The following is a 20081-nucleotide window of genomic DNA, read 5'->3' as shown; positions in this document are numbered from 1 at the left end:
AGTGGACAAAGTGCCATCTTCCCGGAAGAAGGAAAGCAGAAAGTACTGTAGTCATTCTGGCATTGTTTAAATCTGAAAATTGAAAACGGCAGTGGAGAAACCAGCACTGGTCACTTTTCCCCCTCAGCCAGAGTCTGGCCATGGAAGCGGTCACAGCATTTGTCCCTGGGCAGGACACACTGTGTCTCCTCAGCAGCGGATATCACCACGACGACAATGCCATTAAATTGTCAATCGAGTTTAATGCATCATAAAGAAGTAAAACTACATTGGCATATTTAAGACAAACACTTTTTTTTCTATGCACACTATCCACTGGACAGTCCCCTTTCCAAAATAACTACTTTTAACAGTCCAAGACAGTTCTTCAGAAATTCTTCACATATGCAACCTTCCACGCTTTTCCTTGCTTTATTTGTCTGAGAAGGAAAAAAAATCATTAAACCTGAAAACATTTACATTGCAAGCCACGTCAGAATGCATAATTGGCATACAATAACCAATGTATAACAATTGTGTTTTACTTAGTTCACTTTGTTCATCAATAAAAGAATATAAAAATCTTGTTCAACCGAGTGTTGTGTATTAAAATAGATTTGTATAGTACTGCACAGTTTCTCCCGGAGTTGTGAAAATGGTTGAAGGGACCATGTGCTGCCTAGTGATGGGCGACAGAAAAAGCCAGTCCCTCGTGTGGTTTGTGTTTTATTAAAACAAAGAATAAAGATATTCGGCACCATGTGATATGCTGATGTGAGAGACTAGCCTTGTGTCGTGCTCTGGTGGCTTCTTGCTTCCCTTAAGTACCTGTTGTGCTAATTGATGGAGAACTCATGAGCGACAGAGACGATGGCATCTGGTGAGTGGTGTGACGTTGAGAAAAACCGGGGTGCCCATCACTACCTTCCCAGGCAGGCCACAGGGTGATGGGGTCCCTGGAGCCTACGGGGGGGGCCAGGCGGACCCTTGCAGTATCAGGAAGACTAGCTAGTGAAACAAACAGGAGCACTGGGGTTTTCTCACCTAATGCTAAATGCTTCCCAAATGTGCTAAACTCCAACGAAATAATAAAAAGGAATCAAGTTTCCAAAAAAACAAAACCCAACAAACCCTTTAAATTTTCCATGTCCTGTCCCTCCCCCAGAATTCTTGATATTATCCAGGACAAGAAACAACGCCTTGAGACAGGGCTCTTTTTTTTTTTCCTGTACCACTTCAGCAGATATTTCTCTAAGGAAAAAAAAAAAAAAAAGAGAGAAAAATTCTAAGAATAATAAAAAAAAAAATCATGTTACATATTTTTAACAAGAAAAATGCAGTACAAAAATGTAAAGTTATCTTTTTGGCATATTATCTGTACTTGCAAGAAACAAAAAAAAAAAAACAGACTATTTATTTGCTTTTTTCCTTAAAAAAAAAATTCCCAAATTAACAAAAAAGAAAACCCCCCAAATAATCTCTTTAAAAAAACAAAACCCAACCTGCCAAAGATATCCACTATTATGGTTTATGCTAAATCTTGCACAAAAACTCCATGAGAAAAATACACCGATAGCAAAATAAGTAAAAAGGACCTGCAAAAAAGTAAGGAGTTTTACAGTCATACTTTTTTAAATACTTCGGAACGCATATACAGAAGCATCAGCATGAAAATACTTCAATATTTTACTAGAAACGCTAACTTCATACAGTTTCTTTATTTAAATATCTGCAATTCTCAACTCTAATAATACTGAAAAAAAAAGGATCTTTTGTTTTGAAGGCTCTGTGAGCGTCTGTGACGCTGTTCTCATCAACACAGCCCCATCTCCAGGTCATCTGAATCAACGGGGCCACCTTTGTTCCTCTGATAAGAATCCATCTCGAGTCCTAAGTAGTTCAGTTTCTGGTTATCTCACCAATTTCCCTCCCACACATAGCTCTCAGCCCAACTACTTCTCTACTAGCTCACTAACTCTTTGCATTGAAAATTTCCCCCTTAAAGCAGAACTGGAATCCTGTCTGCCCCCCACAAAAGGATATCCCGTTTCCCATCGGCCATTCTTTTCCTGTTCATCCTCAGTCATAAATACATTAAGGCCAACATAACAACAAAAATCTCATAAGCACTGAAGGTCTCGGCAAATACAAAACCGCAGCACAACCCACTCCGCGGGAACCTGCTGCCACAGCGACCTACAAACTGGGCTGATTGGTTTGGAAGTTTCTACTTTGCGTATCAAAACTGAGACTGTTCCTTCTCTCTCCTTTGTTTCAGTTTAATCTCTCCTCCACGCATGTGTATAAAGTTTTTTCTCCCCCCTTCTTTTGCTCTCTGGCAGCCGGCTCTGTCAGTTGTTACCCTGTGATTGCTGCAAGGCTTTGTGCATGGCAGCGGAGGCAGGGGAGGGTTTGATCCAGGGGACAGTTAGCAGGGAGGAGGTGGTGGTGGTCGTCATGGTAACCTGAATCATCTGCTCGTTTTGTATCAGTCTAATGAGGGTTTTGAGACGTTCCAGTGATGACTGAGTCCCTTTCTGCTGGGCCAACAGGCTGGTTTTTAGCTCTAAGCATTTCTGTCAAATAAAGAGAAGGGGAGAGAGAAGGAAAGACTGAGAATACATTCAAATTGGTGTCAAACATCTCTCCAAACATCCTTTTTTGTCTTGAGTGCACGTCCTACGCAAATGAAGCATATTCTCCTTTGGGGATAGCAAAACCACAGCTTAACGAATGGAGTAATAACAAGTGCTTGCATACACTGCAGAAACTGTCTAAGGTAACGATATTCGTCCCAGTACAAGTGCATTCAGAGGATGTTTCTGATCTCAACCTGCAGACAGCCTGGCAGAAATGCCTTCTGCATTCCTAATTGATTACTGGCATGGGATTGTAATAGCTGTATTACTGAGAAGTACCAAAAGCAACAGTGAGTTCTCTAAATCTTACCAAAAGGCATTGATAAGCGCTTGAGGGATAAACCTCACCATGATGCATTTCATATGGGCCACACATTTTAGGGAGTCAGTACTGTGAAGCTAAGTTGATCTCTCTGAAGATAATGTCAATATCTTTCTGGCAGAAAATTTTATCTAAGACAACTACTGTTATACCACTGCAGTCACAAGGCTTTTCCTATGGGGTGGCCAAACTGCACCCCACAGTCACTGAAAACATTTCATACAAACCTACATGGAAATGAGCATGAGACCAAGAGCCAAAGGATTCCCAAATCTCCCTCTTCTCCATGAAGGCATAAGAAAGAATCAGCAATTCTCCTTTCCCTCCCCAACCACATACTGCTACAGCTAACATCCCATTCTCTACACTGTCAACTGGCCTGTGAGGGACTATATGAGAGCACAAAACCCTGAGCCAGTCAGCCAGATGGAAGAGGATGGTGGCCTCTAGTATCTGAAACCTCCTGTCTTCTTTCTCTCAGATTGCTCAGGGGTCTTGCAAAACCTGTTACTTGCTCGTCTCTGGCTGTGGTCTAGACTGCTGGGGGCAGGAGGGATTCTCTAGTCCTGGGGAAACAGGAAATGCTGACCTGAAAGTCAAACTGTTTGAAAAGGCAACCATGTGGAGCTGCTCAGAGGTTGGTTTAGAAAGATGAAATCTCAGGTGAAAGATAAATCATGTTCTGCTTTTACCAAATAACACCATTCCACCTGTGGTGTATATGGGAGTGTTCTCTGTAATGTAAATCTCTGTTAAGGTAAATATCAGAAATAAAATTGCTCTGTGCCAGAACAACTATAATTGGTTTTCTCCTTTCAAGTGGATGCATCTCCAATAAATACAATCATTGGCTGATATTACAATTCAAATAAGACAGTGCTGCCCACTGAAAGAACCTGATTCTGCTTAGGTAGAAACTTCCTGGTTTTGACAGCCTTGAGATACACCTGATAACTGACTGCATCCTTGAATGCTTTTCTTTTTCCAAACACCTCATCCCACTGCACTCTCCTACATACTATTCTGTACCTCAGAGTTACTTCTTCATACATATGTGTGTTTCCATTAGTGCTGATGGTGGCTATACCCACTTCCCCACTGTGATGTCTTTTAATAAGTCATTGCTTTTCCTTCCATTCTGTTTTAAATGTGATAAATATTTTAACATGCCTCCTCTGGATAACTGCAATGGTAAAACAAGTAGTGACCAGTTACTGCTGCACCTGCCACTTTGATTTTTCCAGGGTAAGAAAGGTTCAAATAATTTATTAAGCTTCCCCTTATGAGTGGGCCTGAGGTGAGGTTGCCCCAAATAAGTTCCTTCAGCCATGGAGGATAGGAATTACGGCTTTTTGTTCATTACTGCCAGAGACTGGTCCTCATAGCATGGTATAGCGTGGGAGACATCTCCAGCCAACATTTAGCTTTGAAAGGAGCTCATGGAGAAAATTATTGTGAATCCATTTCCAGTCATGGAGTGGCTGTTACAACATTCAGCCCCTGAGTCAAATAAAGATGGTTATTTCTACCTAATCTCAAGAGTTTTGAGCTAATAGATATGCAGGCACCACTGGAGGACACAGTTCTGACTAAACTTTTCACCTGAAGAATGGAAGTGCCTTAAAGTCAATGGGTAGATAAGGGCTGTGTATGGCACTACAAAGAGGGCATCCATGGCTATTTTGGGAGGGGGAGAAGGAGGAGGGGTTGTGTGCAACAGGAATTCAGGAAATTTCTCCTCCTCCGCCTGCCAAAGCAGCTTGCTTTTGTGCGTAAAGGAAATCTCCATGATTTTCCTCAGAGAGAAACACATTCATACTTGAACATCTATAGCTTGGGAGCATAAATCATTTTCTATCCACAAAATACCAGTTTTTCAGGCATAAATGCTTTATAAACATCTCTGCAGGAGACTCTGTGTCCCCAGTCAGGTGTCCTACCTTCACTGCATTGTTGAGAAGTCGATCTTTTTCTTCTAACTGTCTATGCTCATTCTTCAGCTCACTGCTTCTCTTTAATAACTTTCGTTTCTCTTCTTCTTTGACTGTGGAACAGTAAGATTAAGGATGCAGAAGTCAAGAAAAGGACACATGGCAAAATTGTGTGCTTGACAGAAGAAAACAGAAGGATGAATTTTGAATAGCGAGTTTCAGGTCTCATTGGCCTTTTGTCAGCAGACACAGCCAAATAAATCTGGAGTTTCTGCTTGCACACAGGACAACCCAAAAGCTATAGTGCACCTTTGAGATGAATTAAAATTAATCCTTGGATCACATGTGTTGCAGAGGTCTCCAAGAAAAAGGTGAATGGTATTTAAGAACAGGTCAATCACCTGGGATGGCAACAGTTAGTGACCCTGGCTGAAAAGCACAATCATAACAGTACCAGACCTCTGCAAAGTTCCTTACGAATACGATCTAATGCCCCGAACAGCCCATTATAGGAGTGCAACAGGGAACTAAAAAAGAGTAATGGTCAATGCACAGATATCATACAACATCTGACACTAATGATTGTGATTCCAAATAATACTGAAACAATTAAGAACTAATATTGCTGTGGTCTCAGAGACATTAGTCTAGCATTGTACTATATACCCAATTACATGGCTCTGCTTAGCCTGACTGTGTCTCTCTACCTTGCAGCCTGAAATAATTCTGCCTCAAAATCCCATTTCTAAGCCTGTGCTTAGGAAGGCACCACTTTGGTAATAGGCTCCTCCATACAGTGAAGGTCCTGAGGGATCAATCTCAGCTTCCTTAAAGAGAGAAGTTAGGCCACCATGAGGGGAAGGGGAGAGAAAGTGACCTTCTCTTCCCAGGCTCACTAATGCCATCCACCTGGTAGTATTACAACACTACTTTAATATTAGTGCTATGAAGGACCCAAAAGGCATCACATGTCACAAGTAGGGAACCCCTTGTCAATAGCTACGTTAATCCCTACCTGTTTTATGAGTAACATAAGAGTGAACGATAGCCAGAGTTCCAGTCCATGGCACATTGTCATCCTTCTTTAACACCTATAAACCCAGGAAACAATAAAAAGTTAGGACTTCACAAAGACACACATTAATGTTTTTCTTCCTCCACCGTCACAGCTCTGCAGGACCAGATCTAGGGTCCTTGTCTCAGAATTTGCAAGCTGAAAAGTAGAGAGAATACTTTGAGTAGCCGTCTCCATTGGGGCTTACTCCTTTACACATCACTATAAACAGCACTACCTAACAGCTGTAAAAGGCAGTCACAAACCCTCTGTTTCTTCTTGCCATGGCCAGAAGACATTCTTTAGCCCCTGACATACAGGTATCTACACTGTCAGGAATGTTGTCTGCTCAGCATGGTCCATGTGAAAACATGACTGTACGGATCTAATCCTGGGCTGCTCTGATCTCTACAACTGTATACAAGAACGTCCCCCTGACATTTTCAAAGGTACATTATCTCAATGCTAAACTCTAAGGCACAAAATCTAAGCCTCCACCCTACAATTTAGTGACACTATTTTAGTAATCATTGTCCTGTCCATGCAGTCAACATCATTCATAGCAAATAGATAAGTTAGTATTTCTGACATGCTGATCAACAGTTGTGTGTAAAAACCACAGCTTTCAGATTCACTGGTGACCAACGTACCCTTCTGACACTTTCTCCCTCATCTATAAGATTTTCATTACTTGTCTGGCAACCCTACATGCTGTTGGTTTTATTGTGAAGGGGGAAAAAGGAAATGAAGAGGCATTTTAAGAGGACAAACCTCAGAAGATGTGATTACAGGGAGGCTAAGGCACTCAGTGTATGTTTTAACTCCAGGACAATGAAAATACCAGAAACAAATGCTGCAAACTGTACTAAAAGCCTCTTGGTATTACTTTAGCTAAGGCAGTCCCCTAAGCTGTGACTACAGGTTAGATTAGTTTAGTGGTACACAGATTCAAGGTTTCTTCCCTTTTCTTTTCTCTGGGTTCTATGTTCCATGTAACTTACCTTCTGTTGGCACTTTGGACAGACCCAAACCCCCTTGGGGGCAGTTTTGAGGGGTGGGTCCAAGCAGTTGAGGTGATATGCTCTGGGACATGTGCCACAGGGCTGCAAGTTAACACCACGCTTGCAAGCAGTGCAGTGTTCATCATGGTGGATTTCATTCTGCAAGAGAAGAAAATGGATGGCTTTGGTAAAGTCAGTGCATTGGCAACTCCTCTTTATGGAGTATTCAAAGCCTCTGTTGCAACAGACAGGCTCATTCAAACACAAAATCTAATTGTCTGGCCTCTGTAGAAGACAGAAATAATGGTGTATGATAGGAACAGATACAAACAAACAAAAGAGCCAGAAGCAAGCTGCATAAATTTAAACAGTGAAATAAAACCCAAGTAATCAAGCAAACACAGGAGGGAGTTGACTAATATAGCCACTTTGTGACACAGGAATTATTTCATTTATTTGTGATAATGTGTCACTCCAACACAGGTATCGTCATGCCCAGCTCTATTCTGAAGTGTAGGTCAAAGTCAGTACGTGGATCACTTGTCCTTCAAGTCCAAACCAGAAAGAAACAAGCAGGAAGTTTCTGGGGAAAAAGCACAGCTCCATGTTTTAAGCCCATTGCTCAAAGAGCAGCTAGGAAGATGGTATGCTCAGCCTTTTGCTATGTACCCTCTTTTACAAACCCCTCTAGAGGGCTCCTCTGTCCCTCTATTCCCGCTGGCACTAACTGTTCTCTGTGCAAACTTCCTCTGACACTCTTTCTCCAACAAGACTTGATTACTGCTTTGTCTGAAGAGATATATAAAATGAACAAAGACTCATCAACAAAGTTACAATGTCATATGGTAAATTGTTATGCTAATCTGGTGGCAACATTAATTACTCTTTGTATAATTAAGTGCATTTTAATACAGGAGATACTGATTTTGAAACTCTCATGGCTTGTGAATCATAAAATCTCCTAAATTTTCCTAGTGCTTTTCCAGGAAAGAGAATAATAATTTTGTATCTTTGTTAATTCCAAAAGCATAATTTCATTTTTAGGGATATTAATTATAATGTGTCATGATAGTTTTAGGCAGGCTTATATCTTGAATTCTAACTCAAGTCCCATCAAAAAATCACTCTTTAGAAATTCCCTGCTCCAAAAGTCTTAATTTTAACCTCAGTGTAACGAGAGTTAATCTATACAAATTAGAACCGTTAGTAAATTTTCTCAAAATTTTCATTAAAGCCACAAATCTGGACTAGCAATTTCTCAATCAGTGGATTCAACAAAGAGATTAAACTCAAGCCATTTCTTGCATATGAAAGCCCAAGAGTTCATCTCTTTGAAATTCTAACTTAGGGGCTCAAGGATTTAGTCACATGGGAAATGTTTCACACAAGCAGTATGAAAGGCAAAGAGAATACTGCAGTTTTGTACTTTGATAGAGACTAAAATAATCAGAAGCAAGCACTGAATTACACAGTGATAATAAAGACACTGGTAGTACACGAATTTTTCTACACATACCTTCCAGAACGCATCCTCATTTGCTAGCATGTGAAAGAAGGGCAAATAACAGATTAGTGGGAAATACGTCACTGCAGCGAATGCTAGTTCTCAGCTATGGGAGTAATTTCATTAAAGTGGTGACACAAGAGATCAGGACATTGCCAAGATTAATGTGGGCAGGCTAGAATGCAACAGCAAGTGGTGGAATTAGCATCTGAGATTTTAAAATGTACATTGCAGGCATCCCACGATGCTAAAATGCCATAGTATGAGAAGGACATTCTGTTTCAAATTTTTAGAAATGTACATACCGAGCTCCCCTCCACCTGCCAGTAGTCAAAAAGTCTTTCTTAAGGACTTCAGCCTGCCTGCTGGGTGATGAACAGTCTGGCCCTGAACCAGCAAGGCCCTTAAGTGGATGCTTAACTTGGAGTATGAAATTGGTGCCGCTGACTTACCGTTAACCACATGTTTAAATGCTCGGCTGATTCATGGCCAAAATAGTCAGCTATCTGTGGGAGTCAGCTTTGTGTTATCAACAGCTCTTTATCACCAAACTCCTCCCACCCAAAATGCCAAGATTTCCTGACCTTTTGATGAACTGAGCCTGCAGTGATTGCATTCACAGCCTGATAAGAACAAGCATCATTGGAGCTTACTGGAAAGCAGACCAAGCCTTTCATAAAAATATTTGTGAAATTCATCACACTTTGGTCCAAAAATAAAAAGCCTGGAAATGTTAACAGTTTTATAAAAACTGCAGAGTGGGTTGTAATTTTTGCTGCTGATTTGTAAGAGTCTGGTGCACGCTGTCCCAGTGCCAAACAGCTGACGGAGAGGCCTTTTTCTTTGGATTAAAGTAGAAACAACCAAACTGATATTTCTGTCCTTCAGCTCCCTCTGATTACAATGTCCCAGTATGATCCCTCATATACGGACCAACTTGTGAGTTGTTTCCTGCTGTTATATATTCATTTTGTACACTGATGTATGCATACACATGAAGATGCAGCACCCAGTGCTGCCACTCACACACAGAGAGCAAGAACAGGGCAAGCACAGAGTAAATATTTCTACTCCAGAAGTATCCTTCCAGATGCTAGCAGTTTATGCGCTTCCCTGACCTGGAGTCTGTATCTTTAGTCTTACGTTTAACAGCCTTAGATAGCTGGCATTTTTTTCTTCCATAAATTTGCCTATTTTCACAATAATTGTAGCATCCTTTGGCAATGAATTCCATAAATAATCACAGACTTGAAGATGTCACTTCACATACACAAATACACACACAGAGATCCACTGTGATATGACACCATGATTATTCAGGGGATATAAATGTTATTCAGATACACTAAGGCTTGATAATTGAAGAGTCTTTTCTACAAATGATACATGTCAGAGCACATGACCTCATTTCAGGTAAGACATTTGTAGATAAATGAATCCTGATTAATTGACATTTTGCTCAAAATTCACAAGAATCGTTCTTTTCTGCACTTCTGGAAATTACAGTTGTTTCCTGCACTTCACAGGAGTTTTTTAGTTTGCTTAAATCTCTTTTCATCTCACTTTAAAACAAAAAAAAAAACAACAAAAAAAAAAACAACAAAGAAAAAACAGTTTAAAGATTTTAAAATATGTCCACTTCTGCTTTCTAGTTGTTGAAAAAATAAACCAAAGACGGTTATTTTAAAGGAGCGTTTTAAAAGAGAAGTGGAAACCGGTTCAGCAATAAAGGGGGGCAACTATATCACTGCAGTGCCAAGCTGTCTGGACAGCATCTGTCTTCAGTTCAGAGCTTGCACAGCATCTACCACAGTGATGCCTGGTGCACGTAGTTAACAAACCCCTACAGAGGTGGGGAGCTCTACTGTAAAGAAGTCCAGCTTAAAACTGTCAGAACATGCAGAAACCCAATACAGATACAGGATGCCGGGAAAAAAACCCAAAGATATACGACTTGAAGAGGAATTAACCATTTAAGAGAGAGAGTGCTGATTTCCAAGTGGCTCTGAGACAGCCGCTGCACTGGAGCTCCGTCACTTGCCTACTTCCTTGCAAAGAAAATGGGAAATGTGGCGGAAAGAAGGTCAGAGATACCAAGCTCTAACTTAAGTGAAATCCACTGAGGGGCTAACGACCCAGCTTGCTAACACTGCCATTCTTTTGTGTTTTTTCCCATGTGTTTACATGGGAAAAACAAGTGCTATGATAAGACAAATAATAAAATATAATTTTAATTTTGAAGATAAAACTAAGCCTGGAATAATGTTCTTTCCACTGGGGCTCACACAAGCATGGGTTCCTGCTAAGAGGCATGTCGTCACAGCTGTTTACTGTGTAATAACCTCTCTTGTCCTCTGAGACCCGATGCATTAGAGACATATGGTAAGTAGGCTAATTGTCTGCATCTAGCACATGAAGTTTTGAAGGTAGAGAGAAGCGCTGCTGAGTTTCAGTCGGTTATCCTGTGGTGCAGGAATTCAAGGCAGGGCCAAAAAGATGAATCTCAAGCCCTAAACACGACATTTGACAGGTATATCAAGCTACCACTGAAACACTGTCAAAACTTCATGTCTTAATTGGAATTACCCCTGTAAATGCTCCTAACACTGAGACAATATTTCGCTTCGAAAAATGCCTACCTTCCCTTGCCTATAATATACCTAAGTTATAAAGGTAACACAAGGGTAAGGATAATCACATTTCTTTACTGGTGTTCTCTCTTCTGAAATGCAACTCAGGCTTCTTGCTTTCTCTCTTAAAATCCTAAATGGGCCACATCTGAAGAATTACACTGTATTTAATGTTCTCCATGTTTCATCTCCACCTCCCAGCTCTTTGCCTTCTCTATATGTTGCACATTTTTCCTGGAATGGGATTCTTCCCATGTTCATCATCATCCCCAAAAGGCCCATCTGAGTTGCTCATTCTCCGGGCTTTTACCCTCAAATTTTCAGCATCTGAAGTTCTTATAAACACCAGATTGGAAGGCATCTTCAAGGCCATCAAATTTAGATTTATGATTCCAGTTCTTGGAGTCAGGAAAATAGCATGGGTTTCAGCCATTGTTTTTAAAACCTTAGCCGTTAAGGATGGACAGCAGTTTCTTAAAGCTGATGAAAAGAGGCGAATGAAAAGCCCAGAATAGTTATTACGTTTTAAATCCCAGTTTTTCAACATAAATATTTTAAGCACTTGCGGTTGGTCAACACTGCCTTCTCCAATCAGTACTCTCACTGCATGGTGCTTACAATACGAGAGATCAGATTTTCCACTGCTTGCAGAGACTTTGGATCCATTTCTACATAGTTTTGACCTTTAGCTTTATCCTTCAATTGTGTTTGTCAACCATCTATTTTCACTGCACACTAAAAAGCGCAGGGACCTTACACAAAGTAATGCCCTATGGTGGCCTAACAGTAATTCATATGAAATCCTACTGATAAATATTTAACATGTCATTAGAATAGTAGTATATTTGTTTTAAAATATGCTTACCTCTTGTTGAAAGAAACAAGGGGTTATTCAAATAATTTGATGCAAGGCGTTTCCGCTACAAAGGAAAAGAAACAAACCACAGTGTCATTGAAAAGTACTCTGGTTGCCTTTGACAATTTCATACTAACAACCCCATGAGCTTCCCTCATACATAACCAGCTATTCAGAAGCCAGTTCTGTGACTTGCCTACAGTTTGTAGGAACATACTTAGTTTGCAAGCAAGGTATTAGGGCCTAAGCAAAATATTTCTCTTTTCAGAGGCTAATGTGTACGACCTCTAGGAGCTGACAGTGGTTTCAATCTGCTAAGGCCACCAAAAATTTCCAAACTTATAAATGCAGACCACTGGAAACCTGACTTGAGATGTTTTAACTCATTTAATGCAGCCCATTGCCAACTTGTCAGATGGTAAAAGCTGTTGGTCAATAGCAAGCCAGGCTTCATTAACAGTCTGTATAACCCCTAATTGGTTCTCTGAGCCATCCAATACTTGTACAGCAGGAATGGAAACAGTACTGTTTTCCTCCATTAGATGTTGTTAGACTCTGCTTGGAAGAAAATTAGAGGGGTTTTGCTAATAAATGATTTATTCTGTGGTGAGTAAACTGTTCTCCCATACACGGGTGCCTGCCAGTCTGTTAATGAATTTTGAGTAGATGTCTCTTCCTTCAAAAAATACCCAGCCTGAAATCTAACCCTTTCCTATGAAAAAAAAAAAAAAAAAAAAAAAAGAAAGGAAAAAAGCAGCTGAGGTCGGGAAAAAAGCTTCGAAAGCAAAAAGCACAACATTCAAGGAAAGACGTAAGACTGTGATCACATTTTTGTAATCAAGGAAGTTAGCATCACCACTACAGATGCTGAGCTCCTGCCGTTTTGAGGGGCATTGGCAAATAAAAAGTCTAATTTATATGCAACTTCAATTTAAACAATCATGAATTAAAGATCATTCAGTAGACTAACCGTAAATTAAACTGCACCAAAATGCCTGAAAAGCCACAAAATACCTCAACTCACTGATTAGCAAATCAATCTGAGCAGCTAATTGATCAGAGAAAAACCATCTGCCTCCATTTTACTTGAACGGCATTCCCCATGGTCAGTACTTAATGACAACTCCTAATGAGGACACAGCTGATCAGCCACAGGACTCTTTCAGAGACATTGCTTTCTCCATGCCATCTTTCACTTCAGGATATGCTTTTGAGAATAGATATAATGAGAAGGATGAACCTCCTCCATCACCTCTTCTATCCCTGCTCCAAGATAATTAAATTTCTCACACTGATCAGACTAGAGCCACAAAACTCTACTGCAAGTATTTTAATAAACTCATTGGGACAAAAAGGTCTAAGAGAAGACACTACAAATTTGATCCTAGCAGGGCTAAGGTTCCTAATTTGTTAAGTACTGGATATACGGACATCAGTATTTGCTCTGAAAAGGTCATTAGAAAAAAGTTGATGAGTTCTGAAGAATTCAAATGCCCAGGGCTGTTCTGGAGTATAAAAATCTCCAATACTTTCATAAAAAGAACAATCAAGCACTAAGCAGCTTGACTACAGTAGTGGGTTTCTTCTTAGCTTCATCTGTCTGCTGTCCGCCAACAAACACAGAAATCTGAAATGCTGGCATACTGAAAATTCTGCATCACTTGTACCCAAATAAAAGCCTAAATGAATTACAGGAATAAAAAAAAAAAAAATAAAATAAAAAAAAAAGAAGACAAAAAGAAAAATCACTTTCTTTAGGTTTAAACAACTCAAACACAGAGATAACTTGCTTAAATGGAGAGCTGTCTGAAAATCGGTTTCATTCCTGTAGGAAGTTCAAATTGTAACCCCAAACTGTGGTGAAATTTTAAAGGTGGAATTTTAATAAGCTGAATAAATGCATATATGTCAGTTCAGAAAGAAAGAAAAAAACAATTCCAGAAAATATTTGGTCTATTTATATGCTGCCTTTACACCAGGTTTGCAATTCAATATTATGTAGGACCACATTTTGCTACTACTAAAAATGTAACAGCATAACTGTAACAGACAACAAACGTTATCCAGAGCGTTTTATTTTTAATTATGCATTATTGTATTTATTATGCAGGCTTCCATACCCCCTGCAGAGCACACTGATTCTTAAACCAACGCATCCCTTTTATGAACACCACTAATAAAAAAAGCAAAGTTCTCCATTTATTACTTGACAAAATGGAAAAGAGAAATAGCAATGTAAGTTTGGACATAATGCAGTGCTTCTGTTCTTCAATTCTGACCTAAAGGGACTGTCTGTGTGGGTGAAAGAGTAACTAGGTCCTGCATTAATTTAGTCCTTTTGGCCTTTATTAAAACTAAGACAAATTTGAGTTTGAAGCAAGTGATTTTGTGGAGTGAAAACCTGTTGCTTAGCTACTGAGAGGAGATCTTTTTTTTCTGCATCAGTATCTATTTGCAAGTAAATGTGTGGTTCTACATTCATATATACTTGTCATAAGAAGCACTTAAACCTTTTATTGACATGAAACAGAACTCTGATAAGAAAGTGAATGATAAAGTACCTCTGTTTCCAAGAGTCCACTGTAGGCTGGATTTGCTGTGCTTCTTCTCTTTCTTTCCTGACGCTTGCTCTGGATTTCTGTAACCATGGAAAGAAATGAGAATTGTGTGTTTCTCACTCATCAGGGAAAAAATGTAGATCTAACTTGTTAAGCAAGATGCTCTTACCCTCAACCCCTTGGGCTTTGTGTTCAGTTTCAGTTTCTAAAATATAATTGGGTTGCATCAGCATTGATATTTGCTGCAGTTCAAGGTTTGACATTAATAAGCTTTTCCTTGTAAGATTCAGAATACAGGCTTTTTTTTTTCCCTTCCTCCAAGATGGACTTCTCCTGCCCTACAAGATTTTTATTATGATCCCTTCAGACATATTCAGCAAGCATCGACAGAGAGCTTTCAAAATACTATCAATGTATTAACAAAACTGTTAACTGTTAACTATTAACAAAAATGAAGCATTTAAATCAGTTAAGCCTTGTAATTCATATCAGAAGAAAGCATAAAGATCCTTTTAAATTTCATTTACATTACTTTTGTTCTGTGAAGGTTAGAAAATGCACAGTCAGAATGGTATGGTCAGATTGAGCTCTAACTAGGGCACGATGATTTATCCATCCAAAAATATACAACATCATGATCCCGAGCATGCAAAATGTTGTTAGGAGCTGTACACATATTCGTGCCACTGGAAACAGCAGCACAGAAATAGGCTCATCAAATTGCAGTCCTGTTCAGAAAAGAGTGAAACACAAGACAAATCCCTCCCACTAAGTGATAACACCTATTCAAGAGGGTACTTGCTGAGGACTGCATTCAGCCACAATTAGCCATGTGCATACTTCTGTAAACACACTGAAATCTGTATTTTTAATACTACTTTTATCTGAACTAGGGTTTTGTTTTCATCATACAGAATTTCTTTTCCAGCTCTTGGCATCAGCTCAGAATGGTGAGATTATTACAACCATATATTTTAGAGCCTACTTTTTATTTTGATAATAAGGTAAGAGCAGGCATACTTTAGGAAGGAGAGACACCCACAGTCCATCCCATGACATGAAGTGTGCACAGCTGGGCTGATGCTCTATTCCAAAATGTTTCCTACGTGAGTATTATAAGGCCAAGCTTAGGCTCTGCTGTGGGGTGTTAGAGGGTCCCCATGATGGTGGCACCTCCCCTCTGTCTGGCTCTAAGCAAATTTCTCAGAACAAGAGGAACTGGCAGGAGCACTAGTGTTTCAGCCCAGAGGACCAGGAGAACACCCAACAGAAACTCAAGACACCATAGGGTTTTGAAAAGTTTTGGTATCTTTTTGTCAATGTCTGAGCTAGAGGTCTATTTCAGAACACCCTCAGTGCCTGAAAATGATGTTCAGGATATTGAGCACTACCTCCCACTTGAAATCCAATGATAAGATGCAGTCCAGCTTTTACGATGCTTAAGATACATGGGAATTGGATTCCCAACACATAGTTCTGGCTTCCAGGTACCCCTTCCAAATGTTGATCACCTCTCCACAGAGCAAGAGACACAAACCACTTCAAACTTTCCTTATACTAAGTGGTACTAGTATTGTCAGTCATGTCTTGGACATAGTGTCCCAATGTCTCTAGAGACAAGGCCAACACTTTGCATGGATTTTGAACTGGCCTGAGATCCAAGATATTGATTTGAAACTTTTCATTCACAAAAGACTGTTGGCTAAGCTGCCACTCTTGGAGTGATGGATGTATCAGAAGGAAACTCGACAGACAAGAAAAAAAGAAGAGTGCACATTCTGGCTAAGTTTTCCCACTGGCACAGAAACATGTTACCTCACATGCTCAGCAGGTATCTTCTCCTGGGGCAACTGAAAGGGTTCAGGCAGGTCTGTATTCACAGTCTGACATGAGCTAGACATATGCTGCCATGCGACTCAGGAAGCTATACAGAATCTCACTACCAAGAAATGCGTGATCCAAGGCTGCTCCAAGATGTGCGATAAACGCCATGGCTGCAACTACTGCCAGCATCTTGTTAACATCCTCAGCGCTGAACAGGCTCCAAACCGGAGGGTCTTGTGTAGGTAACAGTTCTGTTCCCCTGTGAAAGTATTCCCTATGAAATGTTCATCTGGCTATGCTGAAATCTCCATTCTGAAGCTTCCAGACCCTTAGGCATCAGGAATTGGGCCTCAGCAGCAGCGTAAGTGCTAGACATGGATCCAGTAGCCTGCCACAGAGCCACCAGAAAACAGATGGCTGTTCTTTCTGTCAGTGTCAGTTCTTTACAAGAATGCAGAATGCTCTCAAGGCCAAAAGGTGACAGAGATGTCACAACAGAGGAACCATGTGCCTTGATGCTGGTAAAGAAATAGAGGAAGTGGCCCTCTGCTGATTCTTTACTTTTGTCTCAATAGTGTGAGCTAACCCATGCTATGTGGTCAGTGAATCCAGAGCTTGCAGCATCTCAGCACCCTCGGTGTAGTGGAGGGAAAAACTTAGGCTAAAAGCCCAGGGTTAGTCTTTCAGAAGTGGTCACAGGGATACAAGATCATGACTTGTCACTAGCACAGAAAAAGAAACAAAGAATTCAACACAGCAGAGCTTTCTGTGCCCATAACTGGGCCGAATGGCTTCACATGAGAACTGTGATGGATCTGTAGCTCTCTGCCCTTTTGTGTCCCAGGTTTAAGAGAAAATTTCTTTGGTACATGTGCTCACCAAGGCAACAGAAATATTTGATGGAATCTGAATCACATATGTGGTAGATGCCTGGGACGCAGCTTTGGAAGAGGCATCGCTAGCATACAGAGATAAAAGCTGGCTGGGGAGGGAAGTAATAGCAGTGGGAATAGATGGAAATAAAGAGAGAGCGAGAGTAATGAACTGAAACAGCTCTAGATGTGCTCCACCCTATGCAGCCATCAGGGAGGGTGAGCACAATGTCAGCACTTTATTTATGGAAACCGTGAACAAAAAATATCCATGCCTGCGATATAAGATGTACATTTAAGAGTGTATCTGTTGATAATCGTACCAAGATAGAACAAAAGCATACATGGCATACAATCTTTTGTTAGGTGTTACTTTTGCTATATAGTATTCATTTCAAAACATGGTTTAATAAAGTAAAATAGGTTTTGAAACCATTTAAAACATTCCAGTAACATAAATGGAAATATTTCTGGGGTTTTATTTTGCTATGGCAAATCAAGATGTGCATTGTTAGAATGACCTGAACTAAAGTTTTGCTTTCTATCTACTTGGGTTTTGTTGTTGTTGTTGTTTGTTTGCTTTTTGGTTTTTTTTTTTTTTTACACAATGGTAATGCTAAAAGGTTTTCCAATAGCCTATGGAAAGTTATTTAATACATTACAACCACGCACTGCACCACAAGATTGGGTTATCTTATTCCTTAGTTTATTAATTTAAAAAACGCAACCCAGAAAGAAAACTCAAAGCCTCTAAACTGTAATACATTTGACAGAGATGAATAAATCCGAAACAGCTTTCTGTTGGCCATAAAGCTTCAATGAGCTGCTGCCTTCATCAGTAAATATTCTGTATGGTCATTCTATGAGGCCCGTAATGATGATTTATCTTCAGGGAAAGCTGTACCTTGCAGAATGTCAGTCAGTGGAAGCAGCTGCATTCATTTACTGGCAAAGGCCTCAAAACATGCCTCACACTCAGGCTCTGCAGAACACAGCTCTTTTGCCAGCAAGGGAAACCTCTGGACGTTAGGTGGAAAGGCTGCTAGGCTGACAGAGAAATCCATCTAGAAGTGGATCATAGCCCTTTACCACAAAACTAATGAATAAAATGAGAAAAAGCAGTAACACTGTGAATTAATGATACTAAGTGAATAAGCTTTTAATGACCCAATCTCGATACAGTTTAATTCCAAAAATGAGAAATACATTAGAAATACTAAAATAAACCGAACTGTGTAATGACCACTGCTTTCTGATAAATAGCAATGGCTGATAACTGTAAATATGACATAGCACTAAAATAATAACCCCTAGCATGTGAAAGCTATAAGGGCATTTTTGACAGTTGTAATCACCAATACTCATGAAGAAATACCCTTTCCATAGTAAATAGCTCTTGGTGAGAGCCATTTATTTAATGCTAGTAGCAATATAAAAAGTGAATTTGCCTGAAAGAATTGATTCTGCAGGATTAGTATTGTTAGCAGTTAGGTTCAAAATGTGTGTCTATGCACTTACTGTAGAACAAACAGAGCAGAGCGGGTCTGGGTGTTCTGAACATAAGTGTTAAATCCACACAAACAATATATTAGTTGTAATAAAATCAAAGGATAAAGAACTATTCAAAATTAAGTCCTCTCTGTTGTAAGCATAACTTGCTCTTCAGCATAGTTTCAAATGTTGTCCTATTTTCCTTAGACAAAGAAAACAAGAACAAGTCATCATTTGCACTTTTTGCATTAAAAATCTTTCTGCAAAATTGCTGTAATTTTTTAATTTCCATTTCAATCCATTACCATTAAGGGATTAAAAAGGCGGATGGCTTAAAATTTCTCTAAACCGCTTTCAAATTCTCAGCCACTGGAACACTACATGATTTTCCAAAATGCAGAGTTAAAAGAAACTGAAAAAGGGCAACAAGTCCCACAGAAAACTTGCTGCATATGTTGAAAAGACCTTACAATTAAGATACTATTTTCTGCCTAATTTACAACCTCTCTTAAAACCAAGGAGCAGAAGCACAGGGAATCTCATTAAAAAGAAATCAAGCTGCAAAATGGTAGATACCCCCTTAGTCAGCAAGGTATCTAAGCACATGCTTAACTCTAAAGCAAATAAAACTGAAATTTAGTGCACTGGAAATTCCTCAGTACTTAGACTGGATATTAGGAAAAATTTCTTCACCAAGAGGGTGCTCAGGCATTGGAACAGGCTGCTCAGGGCAGTGTTGGAATCACTGTTCCTGGAAGTGTTCAAAATACACGTAGATGAGGCCTTTAGTGACATGGTTTAGTGGTGGACTTGTCAGTGCTGGGGTAATGGTTGGACTCAATGATCTTAAAGCTCTTTTCCAACCAAGTTGACCCTATGATTCTATGATTTTCCTGTCCATGGCATGGATGGTAAATGACAATTACAATTTTATGTGATCAAGAATCATTGTCAGCTGACACATATATAAGCTTTTTCTCCATATACCAGTTGATGAACTTGCATTAGCTGAGCATATGACATATACATCAGGCTGCAGACTTTTTCGCAAAAAGAAGCTAACTATGAGAACTGACCCATTCTGCCAAGAAACCCCAACTCAACTCACACTACATGCCAAATTTGCTGAACAAACTCTTTTTATCCTTCTCATCTATGCTTTCAGAAAGACAAAGAAAGGTACAGATCTGCTAATTCTTGCAAGGTATTTTTGGAAGGCTGGAAAAGTAAACTGAATCCTATTCAATACTGCATTTAGTTTATGTGCAGTACTTGTTTGATCTCATATTCAGAAGCTTAGGAAGGCATGCTTAGCAACTCACACAAAAGCAGGATGAGACTAGAAGTTTGTTTATTTTTTGGCTAAATTGGGGCAAATGGAGGGAAGAAAACCTTTGTGAGAGGCAGTTTTCTAATTTGC

At 39.7% G+C, this 20081-nt stretch overlaps 1 protein-coding gene across 1 annotated transcript in view; it reads right to left on the bottom strand.

Moving 5' to 3' along the window:
- Positions 1–251: 251 nt before the first annotated feature.
- PHF21B (PHD finger protein 21B) overlaps positions 252–20081 on the bottom strand; it is a 426009-nt gene continuing 406179 nt past the window's right edge. The window contains exons 9-15 of the mRNA XM_065672897.1: positions 14478–14554; positions 11926–11980; positions 8443–8465; positions 6927–7085; positions 5887–5962; positions 4881–4984; positions 252–2555 (exon numbers count right to left, since the gene is read on the bottom strand). Of these exons, the coding sequence (XP_065528969.1) occupies positions 2331–2555; positions 4881–4984; positions 5887–5962; positions 6927–7085; positions 8443–8465; positions 11926–11980; positions 14478–14554 (719 nt within the window). The 3' untranslated portion in view covers positions 252–2330. The remainder of the gene's footprint in view (positions 2556–4880; positions 4985–5886; positions 5963–6926; positions 7086–8442; positions 8466–11925; positions 11981–14477; positions 14555–20081) is intronic.

The sequence above is a fragment of the Lathamus discolor genome, chromosome 1, assembly GCF_037157495.1.
Source record: "Lathamus discolor isolate bLatDis1 chromosome 1, bLatDis1.hap1, whole genome shotgun sequence".
Classification (NCBI taxonomy): domain Eukaryota; kingdom Metazoa; phylum Chordata; class Aves; order Psittaciformes; family Psittacidae; genus Lathamus; species Lathamus discolor.
Note: the sequence above shows the minus strand (reverse complement) of the source record. Positions and strands in the feature narration are given on the sequence as shown.